This window comes from Sciurus vulgaris (genome assembly GCF_902686455.1).
Source record: "Sciurus vulgaris genome assembly, chromosome: 16".
Taxonomy (NCBI): domain Eukaryota; kingdom Metazoa; phylum Chordata; class Mammalia; order Rodentia; family Sciuridae; genus Sciurus; species Sciurus vulgaris.
This window is the reverse complement of record NC_136477.1, coordinates 7,897,341-7,915,941: the sequence shown is the minus strand read 5'-3', so window position 1 is coordinate 7,915,941 and position 18,601 is coordinate 7,897,341. Positions and strand designations below refer to the sequence as shown.

The 18,601-nt window shown below is 41.8% G+C and overlaps 2 protein-coding genes across 2 annotated transcripts; both read right to left on the bottom strand.

Moving 5' to 3' along the window:
• Nucleotides 1–9,506: 9,506 nt before the first annotated feature.
• On the bottom strand, nt 9,507–10,442 carry LOC306646137 (olfactory receptor 7G3-like; the record flags this gene model as incomplete). The annotated part of the gene is made up of 1 exon (XM_079114595.1): nt 9,507–10,442. One exon carries the CDS (start codon nt 10,440–10,442, stop codon nt 9,507–9,509), a length of 936 nt encoding a protein of 311 aa, XP_078970721.1.
• A 4,309-nt stretch (nt 10,443–14,751) lies between these two features.
• Nucleotides 14,752–15,720, bottom strand: LOC306646378 (olfactory receptor 7G3-like; the record flags this gene model as incomplete). Its single annotated transcript, XM_079115026.1, has 1 exon — nt 14,752–15,720. The coding sequence occupies one exon, from the start codon at nt 15,718–15,720 to the stop codon at nt 14,752–14,754; it is 969 nt and encodes a 322-aa protein (XP_078971152.1).
• Nucleotides 15,721–18,601: the final 2,881 nt, after the last annotated feature.

Sequence of the window (18,601 nt, the reverse complement as noted above, 5' to 3'; positions counted from 1 at the left end):
TAATTGAAAGCAGTTTCTCAAAGAGATATTTGTACACATATGTCCATAGCAGCAGTAGTCACAAGAGCCAGAAGGTAGGAGAAATCCCAATGTCCATGGGCCAAGGAGTAGATATACAAAATGTAGTATGTGCATATGGTGAAATAATGCTCAGCCTTAAAAAAAAGAACAAGGAAAGAAAAAAAATTTCACATATGCTACAATATTGATGAACCAAGGAGGACGCTATCCTCAGTGAAATCATCCAGTTGCACAGAGGCATACATGTGCTCCCACTTCTATGAGGGGTACAACATGTTGAAATTCATAAAGACAGAAAGGAGAGTGGGGGAGATGAGGATAAAGATCCAGTGCTTATCGGGGCAGAGTTTTAGTTCTACAAGATGTAAAATGTCATGAAAATGGATGTTGGTGTTAGCTGCAGAACCATTGTGAATACCCTTAATGCTGCTGAACCCATCCTACAAATGGTCAAGATGTAACCTGGGCGAGATCTATTTTACCAAAGTATTAAAAGTCATTTAATTAATAAAGAAAACTTCAAAGGAAAACTTTCTGATTTGCTTTATTGATGCTCCTCTCCTGGGTGGAGTTTTGAGAAATCTCCCACCCCTCAGTTCTCACTCTTCACGCAGGGGAAGGTCCTTCTTAAGAAACAGACCCCCACCCCCACCCCAGTCCCGTCTCTCTTCCTCAGCCAGGATCGGGGAACATTCAAAACCACTCATGGTGATGCAGATCCTACCTCCTTCTGTTCTTGGTAGGATCACCTCCAAGTCCAGCTCAGGAATATTAGGAGGATGCTGAGTCCCAGAAGGAAGCAAGGCAGGACCAAGTCTTAGATTCTCACCAGCTCCATCCCTCTACTTCAGAATCCTGGGTAGAGCTGATCCTTGGATGCTGCACGGACATCAGAAAGGACTGGGCAGGTGTCTAAATGTCTACCATTGCTTCTTACAAATAAAGAGACAGGAACCAACCATAATGAGTCCCCAGGGGTCAGAGATTTAAGAAATGAGGATCACAACACCCAATCTCCCAGCTCCACACACCAGGGAGCAAAACAAAGAAAGGCGGTGATTACTTGGTTATTCTCTGGAAAGATGAAAATTTCTACACCATTGCAGCCCACAAACCTTAGTGTGCATCAGAATCACCCAGTAGGTTTGTTAAAATTTAAATATTTTGGGCTGGGGCTGTAGCTCAGTGTCAAAGCACTTACCTAACATGTGTGAGGCACTGGGTTCAATCCTTAGCACCACATGAAAAATAAACAAATAAAATGTAAATATTTTGTTCCTTCTAGGATTATTGGATTATTAGGTTTGAAATGGGGTCCTAGAATTTGCATCCTATCAAGTCCCCTAGTGATGCTGATGCTACAGGTCAAGGAACTCCACTTTGAGAAGAACTACTGTTTTATATGCAAATTACCAGGATCAAATACACAGCAATTATTACACAGTCACAGTCCCAAAATTCCTGTGATCAGCAAGCTTGAAATAGAACCCATGATCAGGCTTGAATAAAAGGTATCCATTCCAGGGCTTTAAAGGAACCGTACTGCCAGTACATTCGGTAACTAGGAGCAATTTTATTGTGTTTCAGGTAAGAGTGGAAGGGCAGAGTTTAAAAATGCAAAAATTACAGCTGTACAAGTTCTTTGGAAAAAAACTCTGCTGAAAGGAAATAGCCACTTATATATCCAAATGTCTGTGGGTTATTGATTTTCCGTCATGATGGGTACAGCAGAAGCAAGGAAGGGTGTAGGGCATTTTGGTTCCTGAGGTTTGGCCTAGTTCAAAAGTCTTCCTTTGAGAATGTGCACGGACCCTCCTGCATAAATGGTTCCCCAGCTCTATTCTGGGGGCTCTGAACTAGAGTACAATCATTTTGCGATTTCAATTCACACAGATGAAATTTTGAAAGCAAAGTTTGCTATTGTGTGAACAAAATATTCAATCTGATTGAGTTAGCAAGGCAAGGTGAATAGACTGTGGGATTTGGGTGGCTTGAATCTAGACTGTTACTAACCACACCAGCTGTCCAACTTTGGGGACATTACTCAACCTCTCTATGTTGCTGCTTCCTCCTCTGTCACACGGGAACTAAAAATATTTCAATTAAAATGAAGAAGAATACTTTTTTAAAAAGCACTGTGTGGAGATAAGGAGAAGATAGGGTTCTCGAGAGGTGAGTCAGGCACCAGGGCTGGTTCTACCCTTGAGAGGATTTAAGAGAGGTAACTGAGGCGCCAATATGAGCTTCAGTGGTCTCCATGCTCAGGAGTCTCTTTGGCCTGGGACCACAAAGAGATGTGCCTTAGAAACAAGGCTCATGGCCAGAAGTAAATTGTCCATCCATACAGAATCCAAGAAAAATGCAGCTGAATAAGGCATCCTGGGTAAGCGGTGGCTCTGATTTTTGTGTGGATGATCACAAGCATCTTAGGGACTATAGTGGAGGTGCTATAGATGTCAGCCGAGAAGAGATTGGAGAGGAGAAGTATCTGGGGGTGTGGAGGTGGGAGTCAGAGCTCACAGCCAGGATGATGAGCAGGTTCCCAAGTACCATGACCAGTACATGTCAGCAATGAGCTAAAGTGGACAGGCTGCAAGAGAAGGAATTCTGCTGTAGCTGTTTGGTTTTCTGATTCCATGTTGTGGAGCGTGTGGTGGAAGGTAGAGGCAAGAAGACGATGAAACTCACACATAAGCCATCACCTGCTGGATAGAAGTGTTGGGTCCATGACTTGAATTCTGGTAATATTTAAACAATTCTCTTCAGGTTTTCCTACTCATTCCTTTCTCCACCCACCAATTCTTGAGTGAATTTACATATTGTGATACATGACATGTGAACATTTTTCTAATGCTAAAATACAAAAATGAAAATTGTGTTACTTTAGTTTTTAGGAACTATCAAGCCTGCATGCATGCTCTTGTTAAATCTAGTATTAAATTGTAGTCAGTTGGAAATACAACAACAAACATGGTTGTACAACATCATTTTCTCAGAGAATCTTTCACCCCACAGTTAACACCAAACCATATCTGCCTATCATTGCAAATCTCAGTTATTACTTAAAATCACTACCTCATATCTCCTTCTGTCTCCTTATAAAAATGACCTAATTCATCCATTCACTTAAAGATGCTATGTTTTGTATCAAGTTCATCCATTGGGACCTGTGTAATTTGAATAAATTACTTTAACCACAAGAATTTCTCTTTCTGGACTGTGATTATCATTTTTAAAATTTTTTTTATTTTTCTAATTAGTCGTACATGACATTGTATAATGCATTTATACATTTTGATATATTATCATTTGTCATTTATTCTTACCACTGAAACATTATTAAAAAGACTGATTGAGTCTCTATCATGTGTCTGTTTTAGTTACATATCCATATTAGAAAACTCCTGTCTGGTCTTAAAAGAAAAATAGTTTTGCTGTTTTAGAACAGCAGGTACATTTTCTTTTGTAATGACATGCTTTTTTTTCATTTCTTTGGCAGCTGAGAAACTTGGAGTCCGAGGAATGGACCACATCTGGAGACACACAGAGTTATTTTATAGCGTGAACCTTTAGGCTAATGTTTCCTTGGGAGCTGTTTTCTAGGACTTGCCCACACGACAATGACTTCCTAATTATCACCCACCCTCTGAACTCTCCTGCGTGCATTTGACCCTGTGCATTTTTGCAGAGCAAAGAGGCAAGTGAAGGTCCCACACTCACTTGTGGAACATGTCAGTTCCCCCTAATTAACCTAAAGGTTCTCATTAGTATCCTCCAACCTCTGACCCCTGTCATAGGTGTACCTGGGTCAATGTCCTCTTAGCAAATCTCAGCGTGGAAAACTGACATGCTCTGTCATGGTTCAGCCAAGAAATCTGCAAGAGTGAACAAACCTAAGTGCTGGTGTTGAAGCATACTGTCAAAGTGCGTGGTATGCTGCTATAATCAAAATGAACTGTTCTAGCAACATGCCCGGTGCCACAGATGACAGGAAGTAGAAAGACACCAGGCACCAAAAGACGAAAATACTGCATGTTCTAACTCCTGTGTGGAAGCTAAAGAGGTTAGTTTTGTAGAATAGAGAGTAGAACAGTCCTCAGTGGAGGCCAAGAAGAGGGAGGCAGAGGAAGATGGATAGCAGATGCCAAAATACAGTTAGGTAGGAGGAATAAGTTTTGGTGCTCTACAGCATAGTAGGGTGAGTGTGGTTTGCAAAAACCTATAATATAGTTCATAAAGAATTAGAAGGGAAGAGTTTGAAGGTTTCCAAAACATAGAAGTGACAAACTTTTGGGAAGATGGAAATGCTAACTAGCCTGAACTGATCAGTATACATGGTGTACAAATATTGCAGTATCAAACTATTCTTTTTTTTGCATTCAAAAATAGTTTTATTAGTGCATTATAGGTGTACATACTATTGGGGTTCACTTGACATAATCATACACACATGGAATATAATGTGCCACATTTCAGTTCCCAGGACTTATTCATTCCCTCCCCTTCTGTATCCCCATTTCCCTTACTCTGCTCTATTGATTTACAGATTTTATTTTATATAATTTTCAAAATTTTTAAATTTTGTGTGTTCTAATCAGTTGTACATCTCACATTTTTCTTTATCCATTCATCTGTTGATGAGCATCTAGCTCAGTTCCATAGTTTAGCTATTGTGCATTGAGCTGGTATAATCATTGCTGTGACTGTGTCACTGTAGTGTGTTGAATTTAAGTCCTTTGGGTATAAATTGAGGAGAGGGATAGCTGGGTCAAATGGTTCCATTCCAAGTTTTCTGAGGAATCGCCATACTGCTTTCCAAACTATTCTTATGAATAGAGACAATTTTTAAGTGTTGATTCCATTTTTAAGTGTAAGACTGAGCTCTTCATCTCAGGTTGTGAGCTTTGGAAGGAAACATGTTTGTAACAGAAGTAGAGAGAGGATGACAGGCATGCGTCCTAAGAGCATCAGAGAGGAGCCTCAATGTCTTCCTCTGACTCTGGCAATTCTGGAGGCCCAGAATCTGTCACTGGAAGAGGACTGAGGAGTTCCTGGAAAGGAGACATGGATTCAGGATGAGTGGGGTTCTTGACATACATGATGGAAAATAATTTTTGCCCATGTCAGTCAGAGACACATGATTTACTTAGGAAAGCAAGTGCACATTCAAAGGAAAATGGGGGCTGTCTCAGGAAAGAGGCATGCCTTTGGGGTTTTGTGTTCTACTTTTAAAGGGAACGTAGTGAGGGGTGGGTGTGGGAAGGTACAGAGAACTGACATCAGTCTGGCAATGACAAGGTGGTTTATGGTGGTCTGGTCATTTTCAGGATCTTAGACTGATGTGGTCTCTACTATTTGATGCTGGAAAGGGGACTTTGACTCTGTGGTGGTAGAAATGAAAGCAAATCAGGCAGGCGGATATGCAGCAAGGATTTTATTAGGGCTTCTATTTGAGAAGGGAGACACAGCACCAGGGTCAGGCTGGCTTCCCAATAGAGGACCTCGTTTTACTCATGTGAAAGGGCCGTTGACAAGGTGCACTATGGTTTAGACATGATAACTGCTTTAGGTGCATTTCAAAGGTGTGCTTTCCCTTCTGTGAAGGACTTCTTCTGAGGCAGGCCTGGTCAGCCAGTCATGCTGACGTCCAGTGCTACTTCTTCATGCAGATGCTTTGTGGTCAGGAGGAGCTGCAGCAGCTGTTAAGACACAGGAGGGAAATGGGAGAGAATCCAGGGAAGGAGCAGGCGGAGCAGGCTGAGCAGCTCTGGGAATTTGTTATTTACCTGCGTCCTCAACAAGTTTTACCTTTTATGTTGTTTGTGCTTGGAAAGTCATGGCAAGAGCATCCTGTCCTTAATAATGCACCTGGTCTCTGAAGCTGAGTAGGTTATTTGAATGGAATGGGCAAGCGACATACTAAGCTTTTAATACCTAAGAGACTATGAGATAAGGTGGGAAAGTAGAGAAAAATGTGATTAACTTTTAATGACTACCAGACTCTGGGTTAAGGCCCAGGAGTGTGTTTGCCCTTTGCCCTTAGGGTGGTCTCTGTCTGAATCTGATCAATAGATAGCACTGCACAGTTCCCTGATTTGCAAGCTTCCTGAAACATCACCCTTTCCTTATTCTATGTATTGTAGGTGCTAATCAACCGTGCGTACAATAATTTTCATAGTGAATTTTTGGTGACCTTAAGGCTTATAGATTTCCCCAAAATTTGGGAGTAACTTTTCTGAGAAAGAAACTAATTTGAGGAGTACCTGGCCTGGAACTATATAATGATATACCTCGTCCTTCCTTTTGTCTCCTTTCAACCTCTTCTTCATGTCTCCTATCCTACCTCACACCTAGGAGCAACTCATTTGTGTTCTGAAGAAAGGGGACGGGGCAAAGTATATAAAGACAAAAATCCCCACTGAACAAGTTGTTTCAAACAACCTGCTTTGTGGGAACAGTGTGTATAGGAAGAGTCAGCAAAGATCCAGGATGTTGGAACTCCTGTGGTTTGGCCCAGTTCAAAACTGTTCGGTCCCCTGTCATGATGGCACATGCTGTAATCTCAGAGGCAGGAAGATTGAAAGTTTGAAGTCAACCTGGGTAATGTAGAAACTGGCTCAAATTTTTAAAATTTTTTAAAAAATGCTTTGATAGAATATTGGCCTAGTAGAAAAGTGTAAGGGTTTAATACCATGATCACCTAAAATAAACTCCCATAAGGATATGCATGGGACCTATTCCATCAATGGCTTCTGAGCTCTCTTTGGGGGACTCTGAACAAAAGTACAATCTTATTTGTATCTCAATTCTTATAGATGTAATTTCAAATATAAAACTCCCCGCTGTTTGACCCAAAACAAAGATTCAATTCTCTTTCAAGCAGCATAGCATGGTGGGTACAGTGTGGACTTTGGGTGGTTTATATCCAGAACTCTCCTCTGCAAAATTTGGGGACATTACTTAACTTCTCCATGTCTCTGCTTCCCCATTTATAACACAGGAACTAAAAATACTTCAATTAAAATTATAACTCTATTCAAACAAAGGTACATAAAATAAATCACCGTGTATACATAAGGAGAAGATAGGGTTCCAGAAAACTGAGCCAGGCACCAGAATGGATCTTTCCATTGAGGGGGTCTGGGAATCACAGATGAGGGCCCATGGTGAATTGTGGATGTCTGCAGAGTAAGGAGTAAAGGCTGAGAGTAAAGGACTTTCCTATTTGTTCTGGTAGCACAGAGGAATGGTCTTAGAAATGAGGGAGATTGGGAAATAAACCAACTGCAAGTATGAACTGCACCCAGGCTTCCCCTCATCTGGAGAACCTAGAAAAGCTTTGTGAAACTGCACTGTGTTCCTGTCGTGCAGAGCAGACCTTAATGCAAAGGAAGCTCGGAGATAACTAAAGTGATTTCAGAAACATGAAAAATCTGGTGCACTAGGAAGAAGTGAAATTTTGAATCTGCATTCACTTAAGAGTCATTTGATGGGATTACAAGCATAAGTAGATAAATTCAATATCACCCTGGGTGAATTTACTACACATCTCACCATGAGCGTGCAACATGGAGGCCAACAGAATCAGAAAGCATTGCCCAGATTTGAACATGATTACCAAGTCGGACTGCTTGGACCTGCAGAGAACAATACTTTCAATAACTAGAATACACCTATTGTGTAATCTCAGCAAGGTAGGAGACTGGATTTCAAGTTCAAGGCCAGCCTCAGTAACTTAGGGAGACCCTGTTTCAAAATAAAAAATGAAAAGTTCTGGGAGGATAGCTCAGTGGTGAGGCACCCCTATTTTCAATCCCAGGAATCACACACACACACACACACACACACACACACACACACACACACACAAATCAAAAATATATATTTATCTAATCACTACAGGTGGAACATGTAATAGTTTGATAATGGCTTTATTTAAGGCGATTTTTTTAAATTCAAAGAACTAAAACTATAGAGAGAATATGTTCTACAACCACAATGTGACAATGTGAAAATAAGTCACAACAGCATGAAAAGCGGCCCTCCATGTGTTTGGATATGGGAAATGCATTTCTCCATAATATACTAATTACATAAGATATCACAATGGATTCTTTTCAAATGCATTTATCTGTAGAGATTCTGGTAGAAATGAAGTAAAAATCAAGAGGAGGTTGACAATAACTGAAAGGGGAAGGGATGAAGTGAGAAGTGATTTAACAAAGATTAAGCAGTTCAGTGGACAAGGAAGTGCTTCACAAGCACAGGCCTGGGTTCAATCCCTGGAACCACACTTACCAATAAAACTTCATTCACAATTGATATAGAAGCAAGAAAATATCTACTATGATTTTACTAATACAGGGTTGTTGATGCAGTAATTACTTATTTAATACTACTTGCTCGATGTAATCAACTTTCTGTGTACATATCACATATTAAAACTTCTCATAATGCCCTTGAAGTGTTTTTTGTGGGTGTGAAACACATGATGAGAACTTGAATAGGTGCCTCTTATTATAGTACTGAAATCAAGTCTACTTAATTTATTAAGTCATGTTCATGCCCTGATTTTATATGCATGTATTTATCAATAAACATTGTGATGCTTGAAAAATATTCACATATTCCAGCAAGAGAGACACATTCCCTGAATGATTACTGAGTGTGTGACATTTGTCTAAGCTTATGATATATGTAGAAATCAAACAAAGAGATGAAGTTGTTGGTATGTGATATGGAGTAAAACATAATAAAACAGGATTCCATACAAAGATGCTTTCTTGAAAGCTTGTGTTTAACTATTTCTTTATAAGGAAAACTAAATTAAGGAAGATTCAGGATCCCCAGCATGCTGTATTGGTCTCTTTTTCATTGCTGTGACCAAAATATGTGACAAGAACAACACAGTGGACATTATTTGGGGCTCAGATGTTCAGTCTGTGGTTGGCCAACTTCATTGCTCTGGGCCCCAGATGAGGAAGAGCATCATGGCAGAAGTGTGTGGCATACAAAAGCTGCTTAGCTCATGATAGGCAGGAAACAGGCAGAGAGAGAGAGGGAGGGAGGGAGGGAGGGAGGGAGAGAGAAAGAGAGAGAGAGAGAGAGAGAGAGAGAGAGAGAGGAGAAGAAGAAGAAGAAGAAGAAGAAGAAGAAGAAGAAGGAGAAGAAAAGAAAACAAAGAGAAGAGGAGAGAGAGAGAGAGAGAACTAGGAACCAGAGAGAAAATAGAGACCCCAATGGCATGCCCTGAGCGACCTACTTCCTCCAGCCATTACCACATGCCTACAGTTACCACCCACTAATATATTAAAGCTATTAATTCATTATAAGGACTAATCTACTGATTAAGCATCTAATCATTTCACCTCTGAATATGTCTGCATTGCCACATGAGCTTTTGCAGGAACATCTCATATCCAAGTCATAATATATACCCCATACTTCATTCTCTTTGACTGTAGAAGCCCATACCCAGGACAAAGTCACAACAATAAAAATGTCCCCAGGGTGAGTTTTCTCAAGGCCCCCTTCATATCCTTGTTCCTCAGGCTGTAGATGAAGGGGTTCAGCATGGGGGTGACCACAGTGTACATCACCGAGGCCACTGCAGTCATTTGGGGAAAATTGGTAACTGCAGAACTAAGATAAACCCCAATGCAAGTCCCATAGAACAAGGAAACCACAGACAGGTGAGACCCACAGGTAGAAAAAGCTTTGTACTTTCCACCAGTTGATGGAATTCTTAGGATGGAGGAGACAATTCGAGTATATGAGAAAATAATCCCAGAGAGAGGAGCAATACCCAAGAAGATGGTTGCTAAATATTCGATAATGTTATTGATGAGAGCATCAGAACAGGCCAGCTTGAGGATCTGAGTAAGTTCACAGAAGAAATGGGGGATCTCCAGGTGTTTGCAGAAAGAGAGACGCAGCAACATCAGAGTGTGCAGCAGGGCATCCACAATGCTGATGAGCAGACAGATCAGAACCAGCAAGACACAGAGGCAGGGGTTCATGATGACTGTGTAATGCAGGGGGTGGCAGATGGCCACATAGCGATCATAGGCCATCACGGTCAGCAGTAAATTATCCATACACAGAAAAACCATGAAAAAATATGCCTGAGCCAGGCAGCCTGTGTAAGTGATGGCCTTGTTTGCTGTCTGGATGTTGAGCAGCATCTTAGGGACAATAGTGGAGGTGCAACAGATGTCAACCAAGGACAGGTTGGAGAGGAAGAAGTACATGGGGGTGTGGAGGTGGGAGTCAGAGGTGACAGCCAGGATGATGAGCAGGTTCCCAAGCACTGTGACCAGGTACATGGACAGCAACAGTCCATAGAGGACAGGCTGCAGGTCTGGATCCTCTGAGAGTCCCAGGAGGAAGAATTCTACATGGGTTTGATTTTCTGGTGTCATATTGTTGAGGAGTCTGCTGGTAGATAGGGACGTGGCGACAGCAGAACACACACAGATATCAGTGTTGGACAAAGGTCTTTGGTCCACAATTTGAATTTTAGTCATATTTAGAAAACTCTTTTCTTCAGGTTCTCCTACCCATATCTTTCTTTAGCCATTATCTCTTGAATAAATTCTACATATTATCATACATAAAATTAAATGTGAAAAATTTTCCAATAATAAAATACAAAACAAACAGATTGCTGTTTTATCCTTGAGGACCTGTGATTTCTGAATTCAGACTTTAAATCTAGCCTTCAACTATTGTAGTTTCTAATTAAAGCATCAAACTGGTGAAATCAATCATTTTTCATGGAATCTTAAGTTGTAGTTTATACTGTTTCTCTGCATATGCTCACCATTTCTAATCTCAGGTATTGCTAAAAATTAAAATTTCACATACTCTACTGCCTTATTTTGATAAATTACATTACTTGTGCATTTCTTGATATGTTTCGTATCATACAATTACATCACATAACTCCAACAGGACCTATGTAGTAATTCAAATAAAATGCTTTAGCCCCTAGAATGGTTGCTTTTCTTTTTTTGGAATTTAATTTGACATTTGTCATATATTCCTCCAAAAATGGACATTATTATAAAGCTGAATGAGTCTGTATTTTGTTTCAGTACAGAAATGTCACACCCAAAGTGGAAATTCCCATCTCCCTTGACCCCTTTTGGTAGTGTTACTGGGGACTGACACAGGGTTGCAGTACTATACTCCAGTCCTATTGATTTTGTATTTTGAGACCGCCTCACTAAGTTGCCCAACCTGACCTCCAAGGTGTGATCCTCCTGCCTCAGCCTCCATGAAAGGAAATTATAGGTGTGGCCCACTGCACCCAGCTCCCGTCTGGTATTTAAAACCAGCATCACTTACTACTTTTGATGAGCTGACTAATTTTCTTTTAAAGTCACACATTTCTCTCATTCCTTTGTTGCCAAACTTAGAGTCCACTGAGCAAATCATGTCTGCAGGCAAACACAGGATCGTTTTACAGAACATATGTTTTGTTAACTTTTCCTTGGAAGTTATCTAGAACTTGCCTAAATGGCAATGATTTTGTAAGTATCTCCTATCCTCTTCAGTGCTCCTGAGGTTGTTCCACCCTGCGCTACTTGGGAGACCACTCCAAGATGCAAGTTAAGGTCCAATACTTTCTTTAGGACAGATCAGCAAGATACAGACACCGCCTCCTCCTATTCTTGGTAGGGTCACCTCTAAGTCCAACTCAGGAATATTAGGGGAATGCTGAGCCTGGAAGGAGGTAAGACAGGGCCAAGGCTTCAGGACTCACCAGCTCTGTCCCTCTACTTCAGCATCCTGGGGCTGATCCTTGCATGCTACAGATGACAGAGAGGACCCAGTGGTTCTTTAAGTGGTTATTATAAATATATGTACAGGAACCCTTCATAATTAGCCTCAAGGGGTCAGAGATAGAAGACGGTGAGAATCACAGAGCTCTCATAACCCAAACCCAGCTCCCCTCTCCAGGGAACCAAACAAAAGGAAGGTGCTGAGTTGGATATACTCCAAAAAGACAATGGTTGCTCTTCCACTGTGGCCCTGAGACGTTAGAGCACAGGTACATCACTCAAAGGGCTTGTTAGAATGCACACCTCTGGTTCTGCCCTAGAGGGTCAGACTTACTAGGCTTGGCATGTGGTCCTAGGAGTTCCGTTCTACCAAGTTTCCAGGTGCTGCTGCTGCTGCTGGCCCAGGAACTCCACTTTGAGAATCCCCAATGCCTGGCAGTTGTTCTGATATCATGGTCCCAAAGTACCTGGTGTCAGCAAACTTACAGAAATACCAACAATTGGACCAGAGTCCAGGGAATTTGTTCTAGAGCCAGTAAGGAGATGCAATATCATGAGACCCAGGGACCAGGAGCAACTATAGTATGTTGTGATAGAAGGGGAGAAGAGCAGAGTTATAAAATGTGACAATCCCCACCTCAGAAGTTGTTCTCCACATATTAGGATGGGTGGAAGCAAAAAGCCAGCTGATGGGTTTGAAAGTCTATTGGCTGTTGTTGATGATCAGCTAAGGACACAGCAAGAGTAAGAGAGGGTAAAGGTACTACAGCTGCTGTGGTTTGGCCCAGTGTCAAAAATTCAGTGGAGGAGATGCCTGGGTCCCCCACCCTGGAAGCCTTCCCAGCTCCATTTAAAGGGCTCTGAGACAAGGTGCAGGCCCTTTGCAATCTCAGTCCACACACATGAAATTCCAGAAGTAGAGCTTCCTGCTGTGTGTCCACAGTGCCTTATACGTTCAATACTGGTTAGGGTAGGATGCCATGAACGGGCAATTGAACAGTTTGGATCCAACATTTACTAACCCATACCAGCTGTGTGCAACTTTAGGGACATTGTCCGATCTCTATATGCCTCTGCTCCTTCATCTGTAATACGAGAACTAAAAATATATCAATGATATATATATATATATATATATATATAAACATTATAATTAAAAACTACGTGTTTTATTATTTTTCATTTGCTCTCTTTAGACACATGATAGCAGAGTATATTTGGACATATTATACACACATGGACTATAACTTACATTAATTAAGACTATGTTTTTAAAAAGTCATTTAAAAAAACACACAGTTGAGCATGGTGGTGCATGCCTGTAATCCCAATGGTTTGGGAGGCTGAGGCAGAAGGATCACAATTTCAAATCAGCCTCAGAAACTTAGTGAGGCCCTAAGCAACTTAGGTGCTGCCTCAAATAAATGAATAAATAAATAAATGAGGGCTGGAGATGCAGATAATTGGTTAAGTACCCCCAGTTTCATACTTGGTAACAAAATAAGAAGAAAAAAAGAAAGAGAAATCCCAGTGTAGAGACAAGGAGAAGTAGGTAATTTGATAGTAAATTGAGCATCTGTATCTGGATTGCATGATAAATAAATGACATTTTTCAAATTCATGTGTTTCAATAAATTTCAGCAGAAATGAGAGAAAAATGCAGAGGAAAATAAAGGGAAGAAGTGAAGTTAGACTTGATTTAGTGAATATTTAATATGGTGCACTAGGACACTCACACACACATACAAATAGTCTATTTCTGATTATGTGGAGGCAAGTAACTGTGCACCCCAAGTTGACTCCTGTGGTACTATAGATCCATTAAGGACTGTTTCATATGGAATGAAACAAACACATCGCTGTATACATGTAATATATTGGATTGTCTCAGACATTTCAGAATATTCCTCCAATCACCAGTCAGTATGTGATACTTTTCTAAGAATTTTATAAATGTGGAAATGGAAATCAGAGAGAGATAGTTGGTAAGTGACTGAGTAAAATACAGGAAAGTGGGGTTCAATACAAATATATTTATCTTAAACGCCAAGGGTGTTTTAACTGAGGGGCTCTATTTCTTAAGTAAAACTACACAGACCTTGAAAAATAAAAATGCCACCCTTAAATTCTGTGCTCTGAGTATTGAACCATGAGTGAGTTAGGATTTCTGCAAACTTGGTGCTCACTGCTCTTATTAGCAGCTGGGTGGCTTCTTACTCTGCCCAACAGAAGAATCAGAAGGAGGCATAACTGCAGTGGGAAATGGACTCTTTGTTGGAGCATCCTGCTACAGCAGAAGGAAAGAGCACTCACCAAGAGTGTGGAGCTGCCCCAACACCGAGGGTGCTGGCTTCACCGCTGGGGTAGCTGGTGGGGCTGGGGTTAGGAATGCAGTGGCCTCAGCTGCCTGTCAGCAGGGCTGTCCTCCTCAGGGAGCACTTCCACTAAGGGAGGGCAGAGTCTGCCATCCTGGTGCCTGAGTCACCTCCCCCATGCCCCTGCCACATCCTGCAGGATCTCCATTCCCTGGGGTGAGGATGAGCTGCAGCAGCTGTAAGAGAACCCCCAGGCACGGAGGGAAGGACAGCAGCTACCAGGCCAGTCCACCCAGGGGGCCTGGAGCTTGCTGCTTCAGTGACTCCTCCACTGTCCATCCCTCATGTGGTTTCTCCTTGCAGAGTCCCTGGGAAGGCGTCCTGACTTAGTGATGGCCCTGGCATGGGAGGTGAGTAGGACTGAGTGTGAGGGAGTGACAGGGGAGGAAAGGGCACCCACCATGAACCCCGATCAGCTCACCAGAGAGAACTAACGTGTGCTGTGTGGAGGACATTTGCCCTCTGTGGTTGGGGAGAGGGCCTGAGAGTCTCATTCCCAACAATGTTTTTTCTCTCCTAATCTTAAAGGGTACTACTTTTGGGGGAGAACTGACTCACTTTGATTTGGTCTAGGAGCTCACAGCAAGGCAGTTGACATATTTATGAAAAAAACACGTCCCCATGGCGAGTTTTCTCAAGGCCCCCTTCATGTCCTTGTTCCTCAGGCTGTAGATGAAGGGGTTCAGCATGGGAGTGACCAGTGCATACATCACTGAGGCCACTATAGCCTTCCTTGGAGAATCAGTAACTGCAGAACTAAGATAAACCCCAATAGCTGTCCCATAGAACAAGGAAACCACAGACAAGTGAGACCCACAGGTGGAAAAAGCTTTGTACTTTCCACCAGTTGAGGGGATTCTCAGAATGGAGGAGGCAATTTGAGTATAAGAGAAAACTATGCCAGACAAGGGACCAATACCCAACAGAATGGTTGATAAATAAACCACAATATTATTGATGAAGGTATCAGAACAGGCCATCTTGAGGATCTGGGTAAGGTCACAGAAGAAGTGAGGGATCTCCAGGTGTTTGCAGAAAGACAGACGCAGCATCATCAGAGTGTGCAGGAGGGCATCCACAGTGCTGATGAGCAGACAGATCAGAACCAGCAGGACACAGAGGCGGGGGTTCATGATGACCATGTAATGCAGGGGATGGCAGATGGCCACATAGCGATCATAGGCCATCACCGTCAGCAATAAATTGTCCATGCATACAAAAACCACAAAAAAGCATAACTGAGCCAGGCAGCCTCCATAGGTGATGGCTTTGCTTTCTGTCTGGATGTTGAGCAGCATCTTTGGAACTATAGTGGAGGTGCTACAGATGTCAGTCAAGGACAAGTTGCAGAGGAAGAAATACATGGGGGTGTGGAGGTGGGGTTCAGACGTGATGGCCAGGATGATGAGCAGGTTCCCAAGAACAGTGAACAGGTACATGGACAGGAACAGGCCAAAGAGGACAGGCTGCAGCTGGGGATCCTCTGAAAATCCCAGGAGGAGGAATTCTGCTGCATGCGTTTGGTTTTCTGACTCCATGTGGTAGAGAGATGAGCTGGAAGGCAGAGACAGGGAACAGAGGGGAGCGCACAGGCATCACATGGAAGGAAGAAGTCTTCGGTAAAATTATGGGTTCTATTTAAACTATGATTCTCCTCGGATTCTCTTACTCCTTTCTTCCTTCTCCTATTAATTCAAGAGTGAGTTTATGTGTAATGATTAATAAAATGAAAAGAATGCCTCTTTGTAATTCTGAAAACAACACAAAAATGAAACCACACCCTATTTTATTCTTAGGAATTATCAGGCCTACTCTGACTTAACCTGGTATTAAATTGTCTTCAATTGTTAATACAGTTTCATTCCTTGTCTGATGACATCATTTCCTAAATGATCTTAAACCTGCTGTGAATGTCATGCCATTTGTCTCTGCCCTTTGCTGTCCATCACAGGTATTGCTAACAATTGCCATCTGATGTCTTCTCTTGCCACTTTGGGAAAAATGACATCACCCACCCACTCCTTCAAAGATATTATATTATTGAGTCACCTCAAGTCACTCCTTTGGGACCTACTTAATTTGAAGGAATTCATTTAGCCCCTACAATTCCCAAATTGATTTTTTTTTTTTTTTGGTGTGTGATGAATTTTGATTTGGTCCTAGAGTGAGGGATATTTCTAAAAGCACTGAATGAATACCCACATTGTATCATTTTGACAAATGACAGAGCCATCATGAAAATGACTATCTGTTCTTTCAAAAAAAGTAGGTTGCTGTGTTTGAAAAACTGGTTCATTTTTTCATTTGTTTGAGTTTGAATTTGAATGTAGTTTTGGTGTGCATTTTCCTAGTGCCTAAATCTGCTGAACATTTTTTTTTTTAGAGATTGACCATTTGCACTTCCCATTTTGAGCAGCATTTGTTCAGTTCATTTGACCATTTATTGATTAGCGTTTTTCTGTTTTCAATTTGGGTGGTTTTTGTTTTGAGTTTTTGGTACAGCTGGGATCACAGCCTCTCTCAGTAGGAGCTGGCCATGACTTTCTCCCTGACAGTTGCCTCTCTGTCACATTGCTGTACAGAACCTTTTGACTTGGTGTTATCCTGTTTATCCATTCCTTCCTTATTTCCTGAGCCATAGGGCTATTCAGGAAGTCTTTGCATACACCTAGATTTGGAAGTGTTTCTCTTATTTTTTCTCCTAACTTTTGCAATGTTTCTGGTCTTATAGCAAAAAAAGGCAAAGCAAAAAGAGTGAAAATAACAGGAAGTGCTGGCTAAGATGTGGGAAATAAAAGGAATTTTTATACAATGGTGGTGGAAATGCAAATTAGTCCAGCCACTATGGCATTAGGAAGGAGGTTTTCCTCAAAAGGCTAAAAATGCATCTACCATACCATCCAGCTATAAAAAGCACTCCTTGGTCAAAAGGACTAAAGTCCTCACAGTTCAGAGTTGCATGAGTACCCTCGGCTATTGCTGCACAATTCACAGTAGCCTCTTCAGGGAATGGGCCTAGGAGTCCATCCAGAGATTCAGGGATAAAGAAAAGGTGGTGCATTGTGGTCACACATGAGATAATTCGAGAGCATGATATTGAGCAAACTCAATAGTGAGTACTCAGAGAACAAATTATTATGTGTATTCTCACCTCCGAGGAAGCTAGAAGAGAAAAACAAAAGGGACTTCTGAAATAGGAAAGGAGACAAGAAGGATGTGGGAGAGGCCAAGGGGAGGTGGGGGATAGCCTAGGGGAATGAAGTTGATCCAGTGGTGTCTTTATGCAAGCATGAAACACCACAATGAGTCCACCATTCTGTATAAACAGTGTGCACCACTTGTGTAGATTTTTAGACTAATTTAAAGATGTAAGTATTTATTGGAGAATGTGCCCTTGAGAGGGATGGGCGTTCCAAAGGGACGTGGTGGAAGGGCCTGCAGGAGTCCTGAGAGGACAGGAGATTGTCAAGCATGTTCTTCTCTCTGCCTGTACCCTGGTCAGTGTGGGGAAGAGGAAAGCTGAGTAGCAATTGGTGACACTTGGGCCACGTGAAAGGATCAGAGACCATAGGATGCATTACAAAGTGAGGCAAGAAGGACATTAGGCTGCACAAGACAAAGACATGAAATGGAGTCAAATTCATTTGAGGGACTAAGCATTGCAGGCATTAATGTAGAACAGACCACAGCACTAGGGACATGGCAAGAGTCTGGAAATATTAGAAATAATTATTGTTGCTGTCACTTCATTAACAATAATACAACTGTGTTAAGAAGAGGAAGTTGTCTTGGTGCAGCACAGGAGAGAAAAGTTTCAGATCACTTTAGATCCTTCCCTTTCCCCTTCATATCCCGATAAGGGGGCTTCATTGATATTCATTCACTAAGAACTCTGAAAACATAAATGGTGCTTATGTGTTTGTAAAACTAAAAAATGCTATGAGAAAGTCATCATATATTTTCTCTTAACATGTTAAAGGTTTTCTCAGAAAATTGAAAATAAAATTAACAAATGTGGGCTCAGTAGCATGTATCTCATGAAACCAAGGCAGGAATATTTATAGAGTCCAGGAGTTCAGGGTCAGCTGGGCAACAGAGCAAAACCCCATCAAAAAATAAATCACGATTAAAGGAATGTTGCCATCAAATCCTATAATTACTCCTCTGGGTCTGCTTATGCACAATCAATTGGAGGTGGGGTGGTAGAGAGAGGTGTACCCCAACATTTACAGGAGTGAAGGAGTGAAGCAGGAAGGACTTCACCATTAGGGGGCGCAGTAGAACTGGGGAGAGAGGCAGAGGAGGGAAAACGGGTTTGGTTTACTGGCAGCTTTGAGGAAGACAGAGGAGAGCTCTTTTGTGTCTCAGCTCTCCATCTTTCAGGACTCAGGGGCACAGAAAGCTGTTGTAAGACAGAGC